The sequence below is a fragment of the Zingiber officinale genome, chromosome 4B (assembly GCF_018446385.1).
Source record: "Zingiber officinale cultivar Zhangliang chromosome 4B, Zo_v1.1, whole genome shotgun sequence".
NCBI classification, from domain to species: Eukaryota; Viridiplantae; Streptophyta; class Magnoliopsida; order Zingiberales; family Zingiberaceae; genus Zingiber; species Zingiber officinale.
The window spans coordinates 358,614-382,565 of record NC_055993.1 but is presented as its reverse complement, the minus strand read 5'-3'; the positions used below and the strand labels follow the sequence as shown (position 1 = coordinate 382,565).

The 23,952-nt window shown below is 42.2% G+C and overlaps 2 protein-coding genes across 3 annotated transcripts; both read left to right on the top strand.

The window, feature by feature from the left end:
* The first annotated feature begins 1,608 nt into the window (after positions 1-1,608).
* On the top strand, positions 1,609-19,602 carry LOC121974298 (PH, RCC1 and FYVE domains-containing protein 1-like). Of its 2 annotated transcripts, none has more exons than XR_006109977.1 (9): positions 1,609-2,503; positions 8,222-8,308; positions 8,407-8,496; positions 9,134-9,214; positions 14,876-15,064; positions 15,146-17,215; positions 17,515-17,661; positions 17,781-18,785; positions 19,130-19,602. XR_006109977.1 is itself a non-coding variant. In XM_042525290.1 (9 exons), the coding sequence occupies exons 1-9, from the start codon at positions 2,456-2,458 to the stop codon at positions 19,260-19,262; spliced, it is 3,129 nt and encodes a 1,042-aa protein (XP_042381224.1). In that variant the 5' UTR covers positions 1,609-2,455; the 3' UTR covers positions 19,263-19,602. The 2 variants fall into 2 exon arrangements, 1 of the variants encoding a protein (XP_042381224.1); XM_042525290.1 differs by having other exon boundaries at positions 18,502-18,785.
* Positions 19,603-21,069: 1,467 nt separating this feature from the next.
* Positions 21,070-22,462, top strand: LOC121974297 (homeobox-leucine zipper protein ATHB-13-like). Its single transcript, XM_042525289.1, has 2 exons — positions 21,070-21,802; positions 21,939-22,462. The coding sequence occupies exons 1-2, from the start codon at positions 21,323-21,325 to the stop codon at positions 22,260-22,262; spliced, it is 804 nt and encodes a 267-aa protein (XP_042381223.1). The 5' UTR covers positions 21,070-21,322; the 3' UTR covers positions 22,263-22,462.
* The last annotated feature ends 1,490 nt before the right edge of the window (positions 22,463-23,952 follow it).

Below are 23,952 nucleotides of genomic sequence, written 5' to 3'. Positions count from 1 at the left end.
AGCTGCTGCTTCAACGAAATCCAGTCGGCGAGGAGGCAAGAAAACCTGTGTTTTTTACATTCATTGTTCTTGTCTTCTTGTATTTCTTGTTGTATTCCTTTCTTGCTGTTGCAAGAATATTGTGGCGAGGTTTCTCCACGCACAAGGAGTATATTGTATTAGCCGGTTTTCCGGGGACTCATCCACCGACGGATTGATAGGCTTCGTCCACCTTACGGACACGCCGAGGAGTAGGAGTTTCATTTCCGAACCTCGTTACATCCTTGTGTTAAGGTTTGGTATTCTTCCTTTCGTTTCTATTTGTATTTTCCGCTGCGCTAACAAATTGTAGGAAGAAACGAGCGATTTGAGGCGGCTATTCACACCCCCCTCTCTAGCCGAGTACGAAGGATCCCAACAGTAGCCACAAGGTAGGCCCCTACGATTGCGAGGCTAGGTGGCCAGGTCAAGGGGCCAGGGAAGTCATGCAGACAAGGCGATTGCGTGGCTAGGCCGCAAGGCCAAACACCCCAACCCGAGTAGTCGTGGTAGTGCCCGAGCCACCAAGCAACCGTGCTGCTAGGTCAAGCGGTCACGCATCCAGATGGCCAAGCTAAGTGATCGCGATCGGGCGAACGATGAAAATATTTTGTTTTACATTTTAATTTTTTTTCAAGGATTTTTTTTTTTAAAAATATAAAGTATGGTAAACCTTTTATAAAATTTGCTCTTTTTGGAAAAATACCATACTAAATATTTTAAGTGTTATGAGATGTAGTCTCTGAATAATCAATCTAATTAAAACCCTCTAATAGAAAACCAAATTGTTATCGTGTTGGTGATAAAAAATAATTCACTCTTATTTATTTTTATTTGATTTTGTTTTTAAAAAATATTTTATATAGTAAATAGGTATTTATAAATTTAATTTATAGAAAACTAAACTAGAAATACCCCCAAAAACGATTTTGAGCATCTTCTATTTTGAAAGATTAAACTTTTTTAATAGTATTATTATATAAATTTAACTTTTCATAATCAATAATAAGTTATATGAATTACTTAGAACAACAATAATGATAGAGTTAAACAACATACATTTTTTCAATAATAATAATAATATATTACTTTTAACATTCATATGGTCATAGAAATTTTCAGAAATATCATTACGCTAAGATATTTATCAATTGTAAAAAAATTAATTTTGCATTAAAGTTGTCAAAAGATATTGAATAATGTGTATTTTTCCTCTTATTTTTCAACTTTCACACTCCATTTTCCAAAAATAAAAAGGGGATAATTTTTCATAGTGTATACCCGAAATTTTACCTAGTTTTCGTTCCTTAATTTAATCTTACTATTTGATACACTCGCGCAGTGTTTATTCCATCTTTAATAATGAAATGGCAGGTGTGGCCCACCACAAATGAGTAAGAACAACTGCTTCGTCTCACATCCCCAAACTTTTCTCCTCGTACCGATTCGGTCACTGTACAAGCGCAGACCCGTGGACCCCTTTGGGAATCTGAGAGGAGACAACTTCGGGTAACGGAAGTCGGTGCGCGTACATCGACTGTTATATAATGCGCATTGATGTCAGCTCTAACGGGGTTTAGCTACCAGACGTGTTTTTAATTTCCGAAAAGAGGGGAAGAGATTTGCAGAGGCGCACGTTAGCAAATCGCAGGTGAAGCCCCTGCATTTGAATTCTTCGTCGCGTCTCTCTCTCTCTCGCTCGCTTCCATTGTTTCCTCGTCGGGCGGCGGAGCTCTCGATCCAAGCTTCTTCCCTCGCGTGCGGGCGTAGATCCTTGAGTACATCGCGGTTCGTCCCCGCGGACGTCCCCTGTAAGCGGCGCCGATCAATTGCTCTCGTTTCTCCCTGCCTGGTGACCCAGTTTCGAGCACTGTCGTCGTACGTTAGGGCATTCCTCGACTGCTCCTCCCATTGTCTTGGAATCGAGGCCTTGTTCATCTCGCGCTGCCTCTGGGAATTTGGATTTCATTTTGGGAAATACCAACTTTCTAGGGTTCCGTCAAGATCTCTGAGGTTTCTGTTGTGGTTTGTTCCACTAAGATCGCTTGGCTTCTGGGAACTAGGAATTCCTCTCAGGATTGTTCGGCACTTTGCTTTCATTTGCATCGTGGGGCGGAAGAGTGCGGCATTGCAATACATTGAAGTTGGAAGACCTTAGCTCGAGCTGACACAAAAGTTCGTGCTGCTACTGATTTGGTCTGCAGCGGAGTGTGTGTTTGGTTTGGATTAATGGACGTGCCATGTTTCTTTGTCATTGCTCACGGCCACATATTGTGAATTATAATGTGTGTGTTTTTTCTCCATAAACGAAAGATCTTGTGAGTTCGTTTATGGGGCCGTGGAAGGTTCTATGCAGATGCAAAATATCTTCTTGCCACTATGCAGACAAGGCTTGTTCTTTGTGCATATGTTGTTTACCGCTGGTAGTGGTAGGTGAATGGCAGATCCTTTAAGAAATGGCCCCATTGAGAGGGATGTAGAACAGGTAGCATTCTTGTAGTTAATTTTTTTATTTTTTAAATTCCTGTATTTCTTTGCCTGAACTGTGATTAATTTATTTGTATTGGCTTCTTAGAAAAACAATGCATTGTAATCTATTATGCTAGAATACCCAATGCAAATTTACATGGAAAGAGTTGATTTCAATGTTGGATTTAAGCAATGTGGATTTCATTGTTAAGAATCCAAGAGATGTAATCAGCATTAGTTTATGATTTGAGGAACTTGAGATCTTTTAGCCTAGGATCTATCTTGATTCTACAAGCTACTAAGGTTTTGAATGGATCTGTGGATCAATGACCTTGAATAGCTGAACTGCAGGATTTCTTTAATGAACTCATCTTGGTGAACATGGTTTAGCAGAGACTGGATTTACCTTGTAAGACTTTAACTAATGCTAAGCAAGATAAAGTTTCAAGAAGACGCTTCAATATAAGCAGCAGAAGGGTGATTTTGAATGTCTTAAAAGATTTTTTCTAGTTAGAATAGGAGTAGAATGCCATCATGGATATGCTTTATATATTTCAGTTGCTCTTTTAGTTTGCCTTTAAGGTTATTCAAATATTCTTGAGGTCTCATGACATTTCCAGAATATCTTGCAAGCTATTTTACTAGTGTTGTAGATCATAAAATGCTTAAAAGAACATATTTCTGGTGACACATCATTTCTTCAAAGCGTTTGTTAACTATGTTATTGTAGGAATCTCTTTTTTCTCTCTTATTTTTATCCAGATGACTTTCTCCTTAAATGCAAAAAGGACTTTAGCTAATGCTAAGCAAGATAAAGTTTCAAGAAGACTCTTCAATATAAGCAGCAGAAGGCTGATTTTGAATGTCTTAAAAGATTTTTTTCTAGTTAGAATAGGAGTAGAATGTCATCATGGATATGCTTTATATATTTCAGTTGCTCTTTTAATTTGCCTTTAAGGTTATTCAAATATTCTTGAGGTCTCATGGCACGTCCAGAATATCTTGCAAGCTATTTTACTAGTGTTGTAGATCATAAAATGCTTAAAAAACATATTTCTGGTGATACATCATTTCTTCAAAACCTTTGTTAACTATGTTATTGTATGAATCTCTTTTTTCTCTCTTATTTTTATCCAGATGACTTTCTCCTTAAATGCAAAAAGGACCCTCAATATTATACCTCCCAATTGCCATAACACCATCATCCCGACATATGTAACGAACTTCTGTTTCATTTGAAGAAAATTTCTATGATCTACAATTTTCACATCATCTTCAGTATAGATGGCCGTTGCACTTTGACCAGACAATTTCCATTTCATCTCCAATATTGATGACTATTGCACTCCAACCCTGTAATGAATCTTACTGGATTTAGAAGTTGTCTTGGACATTGATTGATCTGAGAGTTCTTGTTGGGATCTCCAATTTTAGCAACTTCAACATTAGTTAGTGTTGATGTTCTAGCAGTTTTATATTTGCAAGTAATAATTAAATGGAAAATCATATTTAGGGTTGCGGCATTTTCACTTTTGATAAATAATTAGTGCATAATTTGTCTCAATTATAGTCTAGTGTATTTCTTGATTTAGATTATTTATTTCTTCATTTGCCTTAGAGTCAGAGTACTTGTAATTGTCGTCTAGCAATCAATAATAATTTTTACTTTCCAATATTGGTGCTTGAGTTTTCCTCATAGTGAGGTAATTATCTTCTTTGCCTCATCAATCTGGTCCAAGCTCATGTACGGTTTGATGCTTCAATTTTGATATTGTGTCAATTGGCTTCAAAGTTGAAGCCTCTTGGTTGGAGCTCGGTGTTAGTTATTCCATTCTCTATCCTCAAACCTCAAGCTACCTTACCATTCTCATCCATGACTTTTCCCACGACAATTCTCCTTTGATCATATTCTAATTGAACTCCCGTGTCCTCTACTTGTCTTTGCGCACCACCGACCTCCTTGCTATCCAACGAAGTGACTTAAATCACACATGTAGTCATCAATGGTTGTCTGATTGACACCACAAACCATTCTCATCTATGTGTTTAGATCGGAAAAGTTCCCCATGACATTGGCTATTATTCCCCATGACCTCTTTTATATTAGCATAAATTTCATCTTACGTTTAGTGTACACCAAGTTTAACCATGATACTATTTTAGTAGTGGTAGACTTATTTTAGAAAATGACACATTTTATTATATGCAAGAAGACCAATAATGTATCTTAGATAGCTAAGTTATTTTTTAAGGGAATTATTCAATTGCAAGGTTCCTTTGATTTGAATTATTTATTTTCTTATTTGCTTTAAAGTTGTGTTTATGAAAAATGTCTAAAGTCCGTGTAATTGTTGTTGTTTTGCAATCAATAATAATTTTGATTTTTTAATCTTTGTGTGAGACAGTGAGAGTGTTTCTCGGTGTTAGATAATTGTCTTCTTCCCTCCATCAATTTTGTCTTCATCAATTTCATCCAAGTTTTTGGTGTTCAATGGGTTGATTTTGGTGTTGCTTCACTCTTCCACCCATTTGAGTGGAATGAAATGGAGAGCAAAAATGACACTATGCTCTCTTCCTGTTTTCCACTCAATGTAAATAACCTATTTATGCTTTACCTCCCCTAGCTAAGATCCTATCTGACTAATACAAGAACAACAACAAAGCCTTATCCTACTAGGCGGAGTCGGCTATATGGATCCTTGTATGTCATTGTGTTCTATCCCTTATTATATCATCATTTATATTTAATTTTTTTAATCTATTTAATTGTTGCTAACCTAAGTCTTCTTAGGTCTTCCTTGTTTAATCTATGTATTTGTCATAGTGTCATAGTTTCACATAGCTGGAGTATTTATTGGTCATCCAAGTAGATGTTAGTACATCTTAAATGTGTCTCTCGAAGTTTTCCCTTAATAGGTGCAATCCGTACTTTCTCTTCAATGTATACATTTCATATTTGTCTATCTTCATATGTCCGCACATCTACCTTAACATCCTCATCTTTACGTCTTTCATCATTTGCTCGTGTGCCCGAGTCATCGCTCAACATTCAGCTCCGTATAACATAATAGGTCTAACCGTCATTATGTAGAACTTCCCTTTAAGTTTTAAATGTATTTTATAATCACAAAGAACACCCAATATTCTTCTCCATTTCAATCAACCTGCTTGTATCCTATCTGACTAATATTTAGAGAAAAAATATTTTTTAATTGAATAATCATGACCTAGATCTATGCAAGTAACCCAACTTTTGAAATATTAAAACATGTGAATACTGTTTATCCATATATGTCATATATGCATGCTAGATATACTAACATATTAGTAAAAAGACTAGGTGTATGGTAGGTTGAAAGGGAAGAGAAAAATAATTAAATACACACAGAGATACTATCTATTAGAAATTCATTTTTGTAACTAATTGGTCAAATGAGGACATGGATAACTATTTTGTGAGTAGACCGTCGTAAATCAATTTGTTGGGTGAATGAGAAATTAATATCCAAAATTGTTTGAGTTATGGAGAAAATCGTGATATTATTTGGCTTGATTAGAGGAGCGCATGACCTAGATCTATGCAAGTAACCCAACTTTTGAAATATTAAAACATGTGAATACTGTTTATCCATAATTCCATATATGTCATATATGCATGCTAGATATACTAACATATTAGTAAAAAGACTAGGTGTATGGTAGGTTGAAAGGGAAGAGAAAAATAATTAAATACACACAGAGATACTATCTATTAGAAATTCATTTTTGTAACTAATTGGTCAAATGAGGACATGGATAACTATTTTGTGAGTAGACCGTCGTAAATCAATTTGTTGGGTGAATGAGAAATTAATATCCAAAACTGTTTGAGTTATGGAGAAAATCGTGATATTATTTGGCTTGATTAGAGGAGCGCATAAGCTCATACACAAACATGGTCCATGTACGTGGACGCATGAATACTAATTTGAGTATGTGCGAACATTAGTTTGTGTGAGATTAAAATCAAGGAAATCCTAAGATGTGCATTAATTGTGCATGAAAGAATGACCGTACCAATTGACACTCACTTGCCAGCCAAATGACATGTGGGATTGAATGAGTACCCTTGGTTGAGAAGAGAGAATAGAAGAGAGATTTATCTTCTTTCCCATTAATGGAAATATTCCATTCATATTGCTCTTCACACTTGTTGACACTACCTCTCCATCACTATATAAAGGTCGCAAGGCTCCACTCTCAAATTGCCGAATACTCAAGTTGTGAGTTCTCCTATTGAATTCTTCTCCCTCTCCTCTCTAAAGAGTTTCAAGGCTTTGAAAGTTTGCCAAGACTTGAAATTTGGGGTGCTCCTACTTTGAGTCATAGATTGTTGTATCTTGAGATGCGATTGCCCCCAGGGCGTAGCACAGACGGTGGGCGTATGGTATCTCTGGCGTAATGGTCAGGGGTCGATTCTCAGGAACTGACGACCTGGGGTTTATCCCGCCATGCGCCTATGGCATGTGTACCTGCATGAACCTCCCTCCATATCAGTGGGGCCGGCACTAGGGGGGCCGCTAAGGTAGCGGATCTACCTTTTGAGATGCGATTGCCAATCAACCATTAGTACTAAGCAGGGCAATGTCGTCTTAAGGAGAGAAGGCTTGCCTTCGCCTTGATGTTAAAACTCTTATCCAAAAGCATAAGCTTACATGAAGGGCGTGTCGACATTCCAAAGAGGCGATTCGATGACGGATGATATAAAGTCAACAATCAACAAAACTAAGTCAGTGATGACGTTACCATGAAAGGTATGCCTATCACCCAAAGGGGTATCTCAATATCAAAAGGGTGTGTCGAGAACCGTAAGGGGCTAGATCCTTGTTTCCATACTAATGCCTCAGTGGTTTGTGCCATCAATTGCTCAACGAGGTGACTGACCAGCCCCTATGTCGTTGTATCAAGATCAACAACTATCCAACAACATCATCAATCCTAAAGAAATTACATATTTCCTATATTAACTCCTCGCCTAATTGATTTCTGGATAAAAAACTAACAAATAGATGATCAATATTTTTTTTTGACTTTCAATAATATTAAGCAGTGAAATTTGGAGTATTTTTTCTTGCTATAGCCTTAGTTGAAGACATTTTGATCATTAGCATATTCCATTCAAGGTGATATCTGTTTGAATCTTATAAACATATACTACTATTTTTAATTGTAGGGATAGTAAGAGAAAAAATGTCTATTTGAATCATATAAGAATTTAATATTATTTTTAATTGTAGGGATAATAAGAGAAAAAAAAAATAGAATAAGAAACATCAATTATGAACAACAGTGACAATGTGAAATCATGTCAATCACAGCTAGGTAAATTGTTGGTACTCATACAATTCTAATTGTTACAACTTGGGACCTTCTACAGAAAATATTGATGCTTATAAAAATACATGTTAATTTAGTTCAATTAGTAATTTGTGCCACATAATTCTCAATTTTGCCGTGCAGATCCATATTGATGACATCATGTAAGAAAGCAAAATTTAATCTGATTTTTCGCAAATTAGATTTCTTGGTGCGAATTGTTAAACATTGATCTTTTGCTCAATTTATTGTCATTGTAAACCCAGTTTCTTTCATTTCATTTTACGTGCAAAGCACAAGTGCAATTGCATATAATAGGACACACCCCTTTCTGATTGCTATTATTATATTATTGATGCTAATTCTTCACACTGCCCAGGCAATCACAGCCTTGAAGAAAGGAGCGTATCTATTGAAGTATGGTCGAAGAGGGAAGCCAAAATTCTGCCCTTTTCATCTTTCTAATGTAAGTTGTTTCAGTATGATTCGTGGGTTGAACAAGTAATTATAGGATACTCTGGTGCAATTCAATTATCTGATTATTTTGTCTTGTTCATTTTTCAGGATGAAGCGACACTTATTTGGTATTCTGGAAGCGATGAGAAGCAAATTAGACTTAGCCAAGTTTCAAAAATTATACCTGGGCAACGTACTGTGAGTTTATTTCATATAGCTTTATGCAATTTGTATGACTATCATGTTTTTCCTATATCATCGATCAAGAGACTGCATCGTACATTACTCGTACTGTAATTTTTATACGATAGATAAATATACATCAGCTTCCCTTTTTCTTGTTTCTTCCTCCCATGGAATTGTAGACTCATAACTGTAGTCACCAGTCATACTTGACGATTCATTGACTGTTGAGCAACAAAAGACCGCACACGAAAAGTTATAGTGAAGTTATGTGTATGTTTTGTCATTCAGGAGTAAGTTGTACTCTTGATAGACAATAATATGTGAGAACAAAAGCTAAGAAGATATAAATATGGTGCGTTTCGTGTTTAGACAAGTTGAATAAGTTAAGAGTTAAATGTATGAGAATAGGGTAATAATAGACTGAAGAATCTTAGCATAAATAAAAGCGACTTAAAACACTTGGATATTACTTATTTTGAAACGATTGCAGCAGAAAATCCATTTAGTCAGTTCCAAATAGTTGGACATGACATGTTAGGTTTTTGAGCAATGAATGACTTTATAAGCTTCTTTTTTATTTGATTAAACAACGACGCTATTGAATTTCTGTGATATCATGAGAACAATTGTAGATTTCAACTTTTTTCAGGCAATATTTCAGCGGTATCCACAACCTGATAAAGAATACCAGTCATTTTCACTCATATACAATGACAGATCACTTGATTTGGTATGCATTTCTTTATTATTTCTCACTTTTACCTCCTGGTTGGACTAATTTGTTGTTATTATATTCTAGAAGTAGGAGTCTGTAATTTCTCCTCTGGCAGTTAGTATTTAAACCTGTGTTTGTTTTGAAAAAGAAATACCACTTTTTTCCCATTCCCATTCTCGTTGAAGAGAAAAACCATTCATGAAATATGCTTGATAGCAATTTTACAACAAAATAGGTATGACTAAAAGAAAAGCTGTATTGTTTATTAAGTTCTACAGGAGATCAATTGTCCTATGCATACAAATATTTCATTTCAATCATACTTGATCCTGTCGGGAATTTGAGAAGACGAACCTGTCGGCGTGACGTGTCTGGAAGGTTGACCGCATCTCCATGACCCGGATGGTGAGCTGTCCTCTACGTTGACCAAGTCGTCCGAAGTCCTCTGGTTAACAACACCTGCACCCAGCGACCGGGTTGCCCCGATCCCTGATACCTCGATGCTCGAGGTGGGTTTCGCGAACATATGAGCAGTCAGATATTAATAGAGAAGTAAATGCACGACTAATGAGTACGAGAACGTACCCTGACCTCGGGGGGGAGGGGGGGGGGCGCCCTCGGATGGCTCGGTGAGCTGATCGTGATGATGATCGAGTTGTCGCGGCCTTGACGGATGGATGGATGTGAGTCAGCTGAGGAGCCGGATCTGGAGCAGCGACGTGGAATCCGGTGTAACATGTACCCACAAGGCGGCTCGCAGGCCGGAATACGACACACACTAACGACTCATAGGCCGGCTGGTAAAAACGTCTCACAATCATAATAGTAATACAAAGAGCAGAACACCACAGCTCGATGGCCGGAAACACAATAGATGTCCGGAAACATTGCGTTGGATCGGATCTACGCCGAAAGCGGCGGGGTCAGTGACTATACAGCCGCCGGAGTCGACGGTCGGGAAGCCGGAGTCGGCTGTAATACCGCAGGAAGAGATGGCAGCGGCTGCGATGACCGCTGGAGACGACGTCGGCCACAGGAGGCAACGGTGTTGGCCGAAGGAAGCGGCGCCGACTGCTGGGGGCGGCGGCGGTGGCTGCGGCTGCAGGAGTCTGCAGCTAGGCTCCTGGGTGAGGCCGGCGTGGAGAAGGGAGAGAGGAAAAGGAAAGCGATGAGAAAGGGGAGTAGAGGTTCCCCTCTTGGTTTGTGGTAGCAGTGGAAAGAAGAACACGAAGAAGCCCTCGGGCTCAGCGGCGATGGAGAGGAGGAGGCAGCTGTGAATGCTGTCGTCGGTGGCAGCGCAAGTCTAGCGGCGCCGATGTGTCGAAGGAGGGGAGATAGTGACCGAAATCGCCGGCTAGCCGTGGGAGAGGGAGACGAGGACGAGAAGAGGAGGTTCGGCTGTTGGCCGTCGAGAGGGCGGTGCTCCGTTCGTGGTGGCTTGCCGGCGAGGAAGGAGAAGAGGGAGAAGAGCGATGGAGGTGGCCGGTGATGGCACCGACGAGGCGCCAGTGATGGCACCGGCGAGGCGCCGGAGAGGATGAGGAAGAAAGCTTCTTCCTGTGGGCGGCGGCGGAACCACGAAACCCCCTCCTCCTCTTTCTTCTATGAACAAAACTTTTAAGTACCAAAAACCCTAAAGCCTTAAACTCCAAAATGACACAAATGCCCTCCTCCCTCTCTTTAATTCCTCTCATGCCCTAAACTATATCCGGATCACAAAAACCCTAAAGCCTTAAAACTCCAAAATGACACAAATGCCCTCCTCCCTCTCTTTAATTCCTCTCATGCCCTAAACTATATTCGGATCACAAGCCTTCCCTTCAAGTCTAGTCGAAGGAGGCGCAAGTCCGACTGACTGGACAGTCTATCGCCAAAGCTGAATCACTCTCATAATAGAGTCAAATCGCTGAACCTATCGTATAATGTAAGTCGATAACCGGTCAGACGCCGAGCACACGAAAAAAAAAGGGGCAAAACATCAAGCGAGAGACGAGTAACATGATAGTCGCCCGAGCGACATGCGGGGTAACGAGCAGACCGAGCGAACGAGCGATGCCGAGCACGCGACCGCAAAGAGGCCGATCGGTTGGAAGGATGTCGATCGGGGGAATAGATGCCGGGCGGACGATGCCGAGCAGACGCATCACCCGTGAATTGAACGGAAGCGTAGCCCGGAAAATGCAGGCGCACGGACGTGAAAGTCTTTAGCCGAGCGGGCATAGAGCCCGTGAGATATCCTAGTCCGAAACCAGTGGACCTACTCTCGTCCGCGATCATTAAAGATGTTCGACCCCGAACGGGTGAGCCTAGTGACGACCACTCGACCCCGAACGGGGGAAATAGGAGATCTGATGAGCTTGACCTCGAACGGGGGAGATAGATGCTCTGATAAACTCGACCCCGAACGGGGGAGATAGATGCTCTGGTAAGCTCAACCCTGAACGGGGGAGAAAGAATATCCGCTGAACTGGTCCGAGACCAGTGATGATCGCTCGACCCCGCATCGGGAGAGATAGGAGATCCGATAAGCTCGACCTCAAACGGGGAAGATAGATGCTCTGATAAGCTCGACCCCGAACGAGGGAGATAGATGCTCTGGTAACCTCGACCCCGAACAGGGGAGAAAGAATATCCACTGAACTGGTCCGAGACCAGTGATGATCGCTCGACCCCGAATCGAGGGAGATAGGAGATCTGATAAGCTCGACCCCAAACGGGGGAGATAGATGTTCTGATAAGCTCGACCCCGAACGGGGGAGAAAGAATATCCGCTGAACTGGTCCGAGACCAGTGATGGTCGCTCAACCCCGAATCGAGGGAGATAGGAGATCCGATAAACTCGACCCCGAACAGGGGAGATAGATGCTCTGGTAAGCTCGACCCCGAACGGGGGAGCAAGAATATCCGCTGAACTGGTCCAAGACCAATGATGATCGCTCGACCCCGAACGGGGGAGATAAAATATCTGAAACTGGTCTGATATCAATGATAATCACTCGACCCCGAACGGGGGAGATACACGCTCTGATAAGCTCGACCTCGAACGGGGGAGAAAAGACATCCGATGAATTGGTCCATGAAGTGGTCTTCAAGCCGGGGTTTTTATAGTCATCGGTTCAACGCTAGGGTTTAACGTCGTCACTTGACGATCTTCTAGTCGGGGTTTTTATAGTCGCTGGTTCGACTCTGGGGTTTAACGTCGTCGCTCGACGGTCTTCAAGCCGGGATTTTTATAGTCGCAGGTTCGACTCTGGGGTTTAACGTCGCCACTCGACGGTCTTCAAGTCGGGGGGGTTTATAGTCGTCGGGTCGACTCTAGAGTTTAACGTCGCCGCTCGACGGTCTTCGACATCGAGCCGGTGGCTCGGACAATATACGTCCGACCGATCGACACGGGTTCTTAGACATCGAGCCGGTGGCTCGGATAATATACGCCCGGCCGATCGGCACAGGGTCTTCGACATCGAGCCGGTGGCTTAGATAATATACGCCCGGCCAATCGGTACGGGGTTTTCGACCTCAAGCCGGTGGCTCGGATAGTACACGCTCAGCCGATCGGCACGGGGTCTTCGACATCGAGCGGGTGGCTCGGATATAATACACGCCCGGCCGATCGGCTCGGGGGCCTTTGGCATCGAGCTGGTGGCTGGGATATGATGGAAACCCGGCCGATCGGCACGGGAGTCCTCGCTCGAGAAACTATGATAAATTCTATGACCGAAAGATAATACAGCTGAAAAACTAACCTACCGACCAGCAAAGGATCTGATTCAATTTCTCGACTCCCGAATACCCGTGGAGTGAGGAGGATATGATATACTCGTCGAAACCCATCAAGGTCATGAGGATGGCGGAACTTTCCGGGTCGTCCGTCTTCACGTTCCAGACCAGGTGTGTTCCCACAGACGATGCCAATTTGATCATGTCGGGAATCTGAGAAGACGAACCTGCCGACGTGACGTGTCTGGAAGGTTGACCGCATCTCCATGACCCGGATGGTGAGCTGTCCTCTACGTTGACCAAGTCGTCCGAAGTCCTCTGGTCAACAACACCTGCAGCCAGCGATCGGGTTGCCCCGATCCCTGATACCTCGATGCTCAAGGTGGGTCCCGCGAACATATGAGCAGTCAGATATTAATAGAGAAGTAAATGCACGACTAATGAGTACGAGAACGTACCCTGGCCTCGGGGGGGGGGGCTCGGATGGCTCGATGAGCTGATCGCGATGATGATCGAGTCGTCGCGGCCTTGACGGATGGATGGATGTGAGTCAGCTGAGGCGGGCTCGATGAGCTGATCGCGATGATGATCGAGTCGTCGCGGCCTTGACGGATGGATGGATGTGAGTCAGCTGAGGCGCCGGATCTGGGAGCGGCGACGTGGAATCCGGTGTAACATGTACCCACAAGGCGGCTCGCAGGCCGGAATACGACACACACTAACGGCTCATAGGTCGGCTGGTAAAAACGTCTCACAATCATAATAGTAATACAAAGAGCAGAACACCACGGCTCGATGGTCGGAAACACAACAGATGTCTGGAAATATTGCGTTGGATTGGATCTGCGCCGAAAGCGGCGGGGACAGTGACTATACAGCCGCCGGAGTCGACGGTCGGGAAGCCGGAGTCGGCTGTAATACCGCAGGAAGAGGCGGCAGCGGCTGCGATGACCGCTGGAGACGGCGCCGGCCACTGGAGGCAACGGCGTTGGCTGCAGGAAGCAGCGCCGACCGCTGGGGGCGACGGCGGTGGCTGCAGTTGTCTGCAGCTAGGCTCCTGGGCGAGGCCGGCGTGGAGAAGGGAGAGAGGAGAAGGAAGGCGACGAGAAAGGGGAGTAGAGGTTCCCCTCTTGGTTCGTGGTAGCAGTTGAAAGAAGAACACGAAGAAGCCCTCAGGCTCGGCGACGGCGGAGAGGAGGAGGCAGCTATGAATGCTGTCGCTGGTGGTAGCGCAAGTCCAGCGGCGCCGGTGTGTCGAAGGAGGGGAGATAGTGACCGAAATCGCCGGCTAGCAGTGGGAGAGGGAGACGAGGACGAGGAGAGGAGGAGGTTTGGCTGCTGGCCGTCGAGAGGGCGGTGCTCCGTTCGTGGTGGCTTGCCGGCGAGGAAGGAGAAGAGGAGAAGAGCGATGGAGGTGGCCGGTGATGGCACCGGCGAGGCGCCGGAGAGGATGAGGAAGAAAGCTTCTTCCTGTGGGCGGCGGCGGCGGCGGAACCACGAAACCCCCTCCTCCTCTTTCTTCTATGAACAGAGCTTTTAAGTACCAAAAACCCTAAAGCCTTAAACTCCAAAATGACACAAATGCCCTCCTCCCTCTCTTTAATTCCTCTCATTCTCTAAACTATATCCGGATCACAAAAACCCTAAAGGCTTAAACTCCAAAATGACACAAATGCCCTCCTCTCTCTCTTTAATTACTCTCATGCCCTAAACTATATCCGGATCAATACTTATTCTTGTGGAAGCGCTGTTGTGCTTATTTTTTCTTTTCTTTGGAAAGTAAAATGAAAATTGAAAAATAATTTCCAAAATATAAACACAACTTAAGATACCAAAAGAAACTACAACTACATGCTTTGAGCACACAACAATATGCTGCACAACATGCAATTAAGATTATGCACTTTCTGAAGTGTGTTCTCATAATAAACTCTCCACATTTATTTGCGCTTTCAGATCTGCAAAGATAAGGATGAAGCAGAAGTCTGGTTTGTTGGTTTGAGGGCTTTGATCTCAAATGGAAATTACCGAAAGTTGAGATTTGAATCAAAAGGTGATAGGAGTTCCTCTGATAGTCCTCATGCTTATATTTGGAAATTTTCTCCATTTATATCACCCATCAGTGATACCAATATTTTCCATAAGGTTTGACAAGTTTATTCTTGGTAAACTTTTGAAATTTCATAAATTTGCTGCTTACTGAATATCTCTTTTTTACTTTCTAAGGATTCCATTGATGACCAACAAGTTAATATTCAACATGAGAGCCAGCCAACCAATGGTTTAGGAAAGGTGTTGTCCAATGTGATATTATGTACTGCACCAGCTGAAGATTTGTTTCATTCAGATTCTCTAAGTAAACCTACTTACTCATGCTCATCAGGGGCTACTGATGTTTCATATGGCTACGGTTCTGCGACTGATACTGTTCGAGTGAGTTTATCTAGCGCTGTTAGCTCTTCTAGCCATGGAAGTTTTGATGCATTAGGTGATGTTTTCATTTGGGGTGAAGGCATTGGTGATGGGTTGCTTGGGGGTGGATTGCAGAGGATTGGAAGTTCATCTACCACTAATATGGATGCACTTTTGCCTAGAGCCTTGGAATCAAATGTAGTTCTCAATGTCCATAATATAGCCTGTGGAAGGGGCCATGCAGTTTTAATAACCAGACAAGGAGAGGTTTTCAGTTGGGGAGAGGAATCTGGAGGAAGGCTTGGGCATGGAAACAATGCTGATGTTTCCCAGCCAAAGCTTATTGATGCTTTAGGTGGACTGAATGTTGAACTTGTGGCTTGTGGAGAATATCATACATGTGCTGTGACTTTGTCTGGGGATTTATACTCGTGGGGTGATGGTACTCACAGTTCAGGATTCCTGGGGCATGGGAGTGATGCAAGTCACTGGATTCCCAAAAGAGTGGGTGGTGCAGTGGAATGTCTGCGTGTGTCATCAGTGTCCTGTGGGGCATGGCATACAGCTATTGTGACATCTTCTGGCCAGCTATTTACATTTGGCGATGGAATGTTTGGCGCTCTAGGTCATGGAGATCGTAGTAGCACAAACATACCAAGAGAAGTTGAAGCTTTGAGAGGAATGCGAACTGTTTGTACAGCATGCGGTGTTTGGCACACAGCTGCAATTGTAGAAATTTTAGATGCATCATCTGATTCTGGTCGCTCTTCAGTAGGGAAATTATTCACTTGGGGAGATGGTGATAAAGGCCGACTCGGACATGGTGATAGAGAACCTCAATTTGTTCCAGCATGTGTACTTTCTCTTTCTGATAGCTTGTGTAAGGTGGCTTGTGGGAACGACATAACTATTGCTTTAACAACTTCTGGATGTGTTTATGCAATGGGAAGTAATGTCTATGGGCAACTTGGTAATCCTGAATCAGACGGTAAACTTCCTTGCCGTGTTGGGGGTAAGATTTCCAATAGTTTTGTCGATGAGATATCATGTGGCTCTTATCATGTTGCCGTATTAACTTCGAAAACTGAGGTTTACACCTGGGGAAAGGGAGCAAATGGTCGTTTAGGCCATGGCGACAATATTGACTGCAGTACTCCAACTCTTGTTGAAGCTTTGAAGGATAAACAAGTGAAGAGTGTTGTGTGTGGTGTAAGTTTTACTGCTGTCATATGTCTTCATAAGTGGGTATGCAGTGTGGATCAGTCCACTTGTGCCGGTTGCCATCTCCCTTTTGGTTTCAGAAGAAAGCGTCATAATTGTTATAACTGCGGGCTAGTTTTTTGCAAAGCATGTAGCAGTAGAAAATCTACCAGAGCTTCTTTGGCACCAAATATTAACAAGCCGTACCGAGTATGTGATGAATGCTATGCAAAGCATAAGAAAGTGATAGGGGATGGTGTGATACCAAGAGGACCAAGATATCAAATTGGAAACCTGATTCCTGATGAACTGGTTGACAAAGATTCAAATGGTTCTAAAGTGCAAGGGCAGTCTAGGTTCTCCTCAGTTGAATCTTTTAAAGGTGAAAGCGGAGATTTCAAAGAATCAACTAATGTCCGCCGTCCAATCCTGCATCAATTTGGAAATCTATACTCATCTACCTCTTCAAAATTCCTTCAACCATCTTCAAGGAAGATATTTTCTGCTTCTGTTCCTGGTTCGAGAGTTTCTTCTCGTTCATCATCTCCTACATCATGCAAGCCTAGCCCGCCCCACTTGTTACATAAAATGACTGCAACTGATCATAAATGCATGGAGATATTTGCTGACCCAAAGCCAATGACTGAGGATCTAGAACGAGAAGTAGCTAAGTTGCAGGCACAGGTATTTACATATTATAAGCTCAAATTATGTATGCATCAAGTTGGATCACCAAAATAACCTGCACATTATCTTTTGAAACATTGAAATATGGATGCCAGTGTTACTTGCCTCATTAACAATTAATTTCTTCTAGTATTTGCATTTCTTCTTCTTGATTATGAAAGGATCAATTGCAAACATTTTCCATCCTTGATTATATTTATATTTATGAAGATTTTCTATTTGAAGTCTATATCATTGTGCAATGTATGGATGATTGATGTGTTATATACCACAAACTGTTGCTTTTTCTTCTGTAGGTAGATGAGCTAATGTCTAAATCACAAATTCTAGAAGTAGAACTGCGGAAAGCAACAAAAGAGTTGATAGATGCAAAGTTAATAGCAAATGAAGAAACTGCAAAATGCAAAGCTGCAAAGGAAGTTATCAAGTCTCTTACCTCACAGGTACAGCTTGCTTTTCATAATACTCTTCTTATTTGAACCTCGGCTCCCAATGGTGAAGAGCAGCTAGTGTTATTCATTTAATAAATTATTGCAGACTAAAAATTCCTTGTATGCTTCAGGGCTTCCTGGTTTGATATGCTTGCTTAATCCCCACCTTGATCTTATCCATATTGGTTATCATTTCCAATCATATTCCTATATAAGAAAAAGAAATGGTTGAAGCATCTAATTCATGGACCACTTTCACTAGAAGCCATGCACTATATTTCTCAAAAGAACTCCTTTCTTACATCTAGAAGACACGACTGCCAGTAGAATTAGCATGGTGATATCAAATCAGTATATATCTCTGCTCTTGCCATTTTCTCTCCTATTCATCCGCCCAAAGAAGTTAGATGGACTTCATTATAGGTACAAAGTTCTTGTTATTGGGAGAAAATTAACAAGGTGATCAAACTATGGAGCTGATGGCATGCGTTGTTACTCACTAGTAGCTGATGGATCTTTTTTTGTGTTTATCAAGGATGTTTTTTGGACTTAATAGATTTATTCTTCTCATATATGCATTGTGCGCCTTGATGATGATTTTCATACCCTGAAAGTAAGACAATAAGAAGTGGCATCTTTATAGTCATCATTGATCACTGATAATACACAGTTCCAATAAGTCGTGCATGTTAAGTTCCCAACACAACTCATTTACTAGCTATTAGGTTCTTTAGGTCCTGCTATTTTGCTCATTGTCTCATGAACTATGATGGCAAATTCAGCAATGGCCTGTTTTAGCTGCATTATTCAACAGACGGGATTTTGGACTTAATTTGTTTTGGTCCTTGGCAGCTGAAAGTCATTGCTGAGAGTGCGTCGGAGGGATTTCTGGTATCCAATGATGAATATGCCTTTCCAGATTCATCTAAACTTTCTTCCCGTGACAACACGTTAACTAACTTGCTTGCTGCCCATGTGTCTGAGTCAAATGGTTGCAGTAGTAATCCGGTGTTGTACAATGGTAATGACAAAATTCCTGAGGCTGAAGAATGGGTTGAACAAGCTGAACCAGGCATTTACTTAACCATAACTTCTCTGCTTGGAGGCCGTAAATCACTCAAGCGTGTGCGCTTTAGGTATGCAAAATGTTCCAACCATTTCATATTTCATACGACTTCTGTTGTCATTTTGAGAATACACATATTTGGTTTGTTCTCTCCCCTATCTCCTTGCACTTTATATTCTTCATAGGTATACTCTGTTTCATTTACCTGCATCTCCTGGATCTCCTGGATGTTTTTTTTTTATATTAGTTGGACTGAACCAGTTTTGCTTCTGGTACCAGAACTGTTCGGTCTGGTTAGATTTTCAAATTCACTTGGTCCAGCTGCATGTGCTCTTTCCCGTACCCTTCAGATTGCTTGTTTGAAATATTTTCTTATGCATTGTAAACAAAACTCAGCCCATTTTTCATATGCAGCCGGACAAAATTCAGTGAACAACAAGCAGAGAAGTGGTGGGCAGAAAATCAGTCTAGGCTTCAGGAGACGTACACTATTCTTGCAGCTGAAAATTATGCCTCCGCTTCAGCATCTAGAGAAAGAACAGGTTGACTGACATAGAACCGATATCCATGGATTCTCCCTCACCCTTCCCCCCCGGTAAATGTAAATAACCCTACAGCCGGTGGGTGTTGCACATAACTCGTTGGTGGTTGCTTCAGAATACTACAGCCTGAACAAGGACAATCACATGCTAATCATCTCTACGGCCTCGAATAAGCTTGTGCAGTTGGTTTTTCTATTTTGCTTCTCTTTTGTTTACTCCATTGACAAAATAACATGCCAACTTTTTCCTCTTTCTCTGAGTCTGGCATGCGTGTTTTTCTTCCATCCGCTCGCTCGAAGACAACAACATTTTTTTTTTCTAATTTAAGGTTTTATCTTTTTCTCATTTTTTTTTTATTGTTACTGGATTGCCGGTAGATGAACTATGGAACATTTAGAAGGTAAGTTGTCTCCACGGACAACCATGTTTTCATCATTCTCGTCGATACTGAATATTTTAGCCAACACGTGGTCAGCATTTAAAACAATGGAAGGTTATTTGCCTATTTCTCTATAATCATTTCACGTTTGACTGTGCCCGGATTGTAATTTGTATCGCAAGTTATAAAAACCGTGTCATTTTTACCCTACAAAATTTCGTTATGCTAGTTGAGTTCGAGGTGCCATAACTGGTTCTAAGCTACTACCATGCCCATCATAGAGAGGCAAGAGATGAGTTGTGGGTTGATTGTTGCCTTCGGTCCGTGAGAGCCTTTCCTTTCTCTTGATTGCGTGTCCTATTTAAAAAAATAATTTATATATTATAAACATATTAGGTTATAAATATAAATATAAATATATCATAATTAGAAATCAAACTTTAACTGTCTAGATGATAACCGGACATTTTACTACTACACTGTGTCCAAGGGACAAAGAGGCACTTATACAAAGGGACATGGAGGAGCAAAAGTGTCATCAAAATGCCCCTTGTTATCTAGGACATCGTAACGACTTATTAGTTTATGCTTACATTTAGTATTGCTACATGTTCTGTATATCGGTGGGCCAGGCCAGCGTTATAATGAAAAATGCCAATCACTAAATAAATTCAAATTTTGACGTGAGACGCAAACTTTCAAGATGACCATTATTTAGGGGCATATAACGATTTGTTTGCTTGTGATTTACACTAGTATTGCCGCTTTTTGTGTAGAGGTGGTCCAAGAAGTCGAAATAAAAGGAAACATATTTTTTTTTAGTAATTCATATATTTAATTGGTTGAATCCATTAATTCTAGAGATAATTGAACAGTCATCCATCAACATCCATTGAAAAATATTCGTACGATTAACGTTCTTAGAGTCATCCTTCCATGGGAGTAAAATCCTTATAGTGCATTGTGACTTTGATTCGACCTCTAGATACATAGTTAACCCTTTAAAAGGACTAACTGCTATATCATTCTCTCGAATACTTTTATTTAAAGATTTTCTCATTATTCAATCCAACTTCCTAAACCAAATCTCAAGTCATTATGTGGCATTCAAAATTTTGATTCATTCTTTCTTTCTTTTCTTCTTCTAAAATCCGATATGACATTGTTGCCTGGAATAATGGGCTGTGTTGCTATTATAAGCCATATTAATGGATCGGTAACCCAGAGGAGAGGACACATCGCCAATCCAAAAAACGAAGAATACTGAAAAGCTCAGTGTCTTTTTCTTCACAAGTAAACACAAGTACAAGCCCAATCCAAGTGGAGGCTCAACTGCAGTGCACCCAAACAGTCCTTGCCGAATCCCCACTGTTCTCCCATGATACACAGCCATGCTTATATCACTGCGAGATCCGAGCGAGACGACCATGACAGACAGGACTTCAACTCCATGAAGATGGCTAGCTGATGACGACGTCGCCCCGTACTACAAATACACCAATCCGTTGCACTCTGCATCGCCTTAGCTGTAACTTAGACTCCACATCTTGTCCTTTTTAGCAGCTAGCTATCACACATTGTTATCTCCCATCACTTCCTCCACAAATCCATGCGAGTGTTTCTCCTTCAATCGAGCCTAATCGATCGATCAGTGACCACCGACCACCCCAATTGGGCTGCTTCTCGATGACTTACAATGGAATTCCTGCGACGTTCTTCCCCGCAAACCTGCTGCTGCAGAATGTTCCTGACGAGGAGAGGCGGCAGCACTCCATCATCGGCTCGCAGCACATCGGACTGAGGCTCTTGCCCAATGACTGCGCGGGCGCGGGAGCCGAGAAGAGAAGCTGCAGAAACATGGAGGAGGAAGAGGTCTCGGACGGCGACGGTTCGAGGGAGAAGAAGCGGAGGCTGAGCCTGGAGCAGGTGAGGACGCTGGAGAGGAGCTTCGAGTTGGGGAAGAAGCTGGAGCCGGAGAGGAAGATGGAGCTGGCGGCGGCTCTGGGGCTGCAGCCCAGGCAGGTGGCCATCTGGTTCCAGAACAGGAGGGCCAGGTGGAAGACCAAGAAGCTGGAGAAGGACCATGAGGAGCTCCAGAGGCAGCTCGATGCCATTAAAGCAGAGAACGAGTCCCTCAAAGCCCACAACAAGAAGCTTCTCTGCGAGGTACTGTTTCAAACTGTAGCATTTCTCAAGAATAATGTTGTTGTTCGTTACACACATCATGAATTCATGATTGATGATGAGAAGGTACTTCACTTTCCGTTGCGTTAATTGGTTAATAATTGGTGACGAGTTGCAGTTGTTGGCACTCAAAGGGAAGGAGGCCTATGAGCCAATCAATCTGAACAAGGAAACAGAGGGATCATGCAGCATGAAGAGCGAGAACAGCTCCGACATCAACTTGGTGATCTCAAGAGCACCGATCAGCGAGAGCGCTTCGGATCTCAACCAGGGAAGGAATTTCTTTCCTTCCTATAGGCCGCCGAGTGCTAATTCCTTCAAGCCAGAGGCGGCCAAGATTGGCGGCGGCGGCGGCGGCATCCAGGAAGAGAACCTGTGCCACATGTTCTGCAGCACAGACGATCAGTCACCCTTCTGGCCGTGGTCAGATCAACATAACTAATCCTTGACGATCACAGTCGATCGTCCGGAGTCCGGACAAGGGAGGGAGAGAGAGAGGAAAAAAAATATTCAACAAGTGTCCCATTTTTCTTTTGATCTTATCATCAGGCAGGCAGCCTAGCACATGCAAAAGGACACTGACGCATGAAAAGGAAAGCTGCTGCTCTTTTGAATCCAAAAACAGGAGGGAGGGAGGGAGGGAGGGAGGGAGAAGAAGTTAAGAAAATGAACAATTCTTGACGGTGAAGTATCACGTCCTGGTCAATCATGAATGCTGTCAATTCTCTCACTCACAAGGCTTGGTGTGCGCATTGTTTGTATAAAACAGAGTTGGATTGATCATAGGTTTTTGTAGTGTGTTTAATCATTGTTTTTGTTATGACTATCTTATCGTAAATTTATTTACCAGTTCCCTTTGGCTACTTTGATGATCAAACGAACTCGCTTTAACTGTGGGAAAAAATTATTGCACAGACTTTACTGTTTGGGAAATCTCAATATGGAATTGGTGGTAAAGGTTGTTCTGACAAGGAAGAGGAAAACTCGACTTAGCGTCACAGCCTTGCATTCAAGGTACAAACTGGGAGCATATGACACACTGTAATCCACTATCTAAGAAATATTGGCACACATGGGACCAGCCAAGGTTATGGAGTCCCATCTTTGCAGGGCATGCCTACTTATCTGATGAACATGGACCCAGGACTTTGACGGCTTGTGTAATAGAAATTTAGGGTTAGAAGGAACCTCAAAATTACATTATCAGCCAACAAATTAACATAAAATTGTTGCAAATAGTTGATAGAATTAGATCATCAAGTTGAAGAACTTGGAGTTAACTTTAGGATCTATTGTCAAAACTAAACCAAGCTTGAGGTATTTGATTCGGTTGGACCACTAGTCGACCTTGGGTCATAGCTGGTCGGAGAGAGACCGAAAGCCTTTTTTACCTAGTTATTTGGGGTCGAAGGGAATAATGGTAGTGAGTAGAATAGAGGAGAGCGTGTCCTCTTGAGAGAAGTTGTTTTTTAAGGTGCAGAATCATAGAATAGAATGAAATGATAATTAGAGTGATTCAACCTAATAGATTAATAAAATAGTATGACAATGAGAATGATTTACAATTGCCTTTGTAATGCATAGTATTTATCTTGCGGGCTGCTAATGAAAGGAGAGATTCAAGGAGAACTTAAGAAGAGAGTGTTGTGCAGTCAACTTAAATTTGATCGATATGATTATGGTTTTAATGTGTGTGTCAAAAAATTTAGGTTAGACTGTCATATTGGTTTGATATGTGTGTTTGAGTCATGCAGAACTTGGTGAAACATACATGAGGAGTTTGGTGCGGCTAAGCTTGGGAAACTCATCTTAAGGCTCGGGTCCTTGAGACGGTGAAGGATGATGTGGAAGACATCCGAGGGACCGTTGGACCCTCAGCAACGGAGTGAAGTCGAAGGAAGCGGACTTCAAGGCAATGTGAAGGATGGCACGGAGAGGAGCCGCGGGTTCGGGTGCATCTGAGGGACGAAGGCCAAACAAGAGGGCTTCAAGGGGCGACTCCGGAAAGGATGAGTGTGAGTGTGTAACCGAGACCAGTTGACTGATGGAAGTTACAGTCGACTGGGAGCGAACAGAAGCATTCTGTTCGCTTAGCCAGTAGTGACTAGTTGACTGGTACTTTCACCAGTCGA

Excerpts from the sequence above, each read along its gene's own strand:
- LOC121974298 (XM_042525290.1), top strand. The coding sequence starts at position 2,456 with ATGGCAGATCCTTTAAGAAATGGCCCCATTGAGAGGGATGTAGAACAG. Across the intron at positions 2,504-8,221 it reads TTGAGAGGGATGTAGAACAG|GCAATCACAGCCTTGAAGAA; the intron begins GTAGCATTCTTG and ends CACACTGCCCAG. Across the intron at positions 17,662-18,501 it reads TCAAGTCTCTTACCTCACAG|CTGAAAGTCATTGCTGAGAG; the intron begins GTACAGCTTGCT and ends GGTCCTTGGCAG.
- LOC121974297 (XM_042525289.1), top strand. The coding sequence starts at position 21,323 with ATGACTTACAATGGAATTCCTGCGACGTTCTTCCCCGCAAACCTGCTG. Across the intron at positions 21,803-21,938 it reads ACAAGAAGCTTCTCTGCGAG|TTGTTGGCACTCAAAGGGAA; the intron begins GTACTGTTTCAA and ends GACGAGTTGCAG.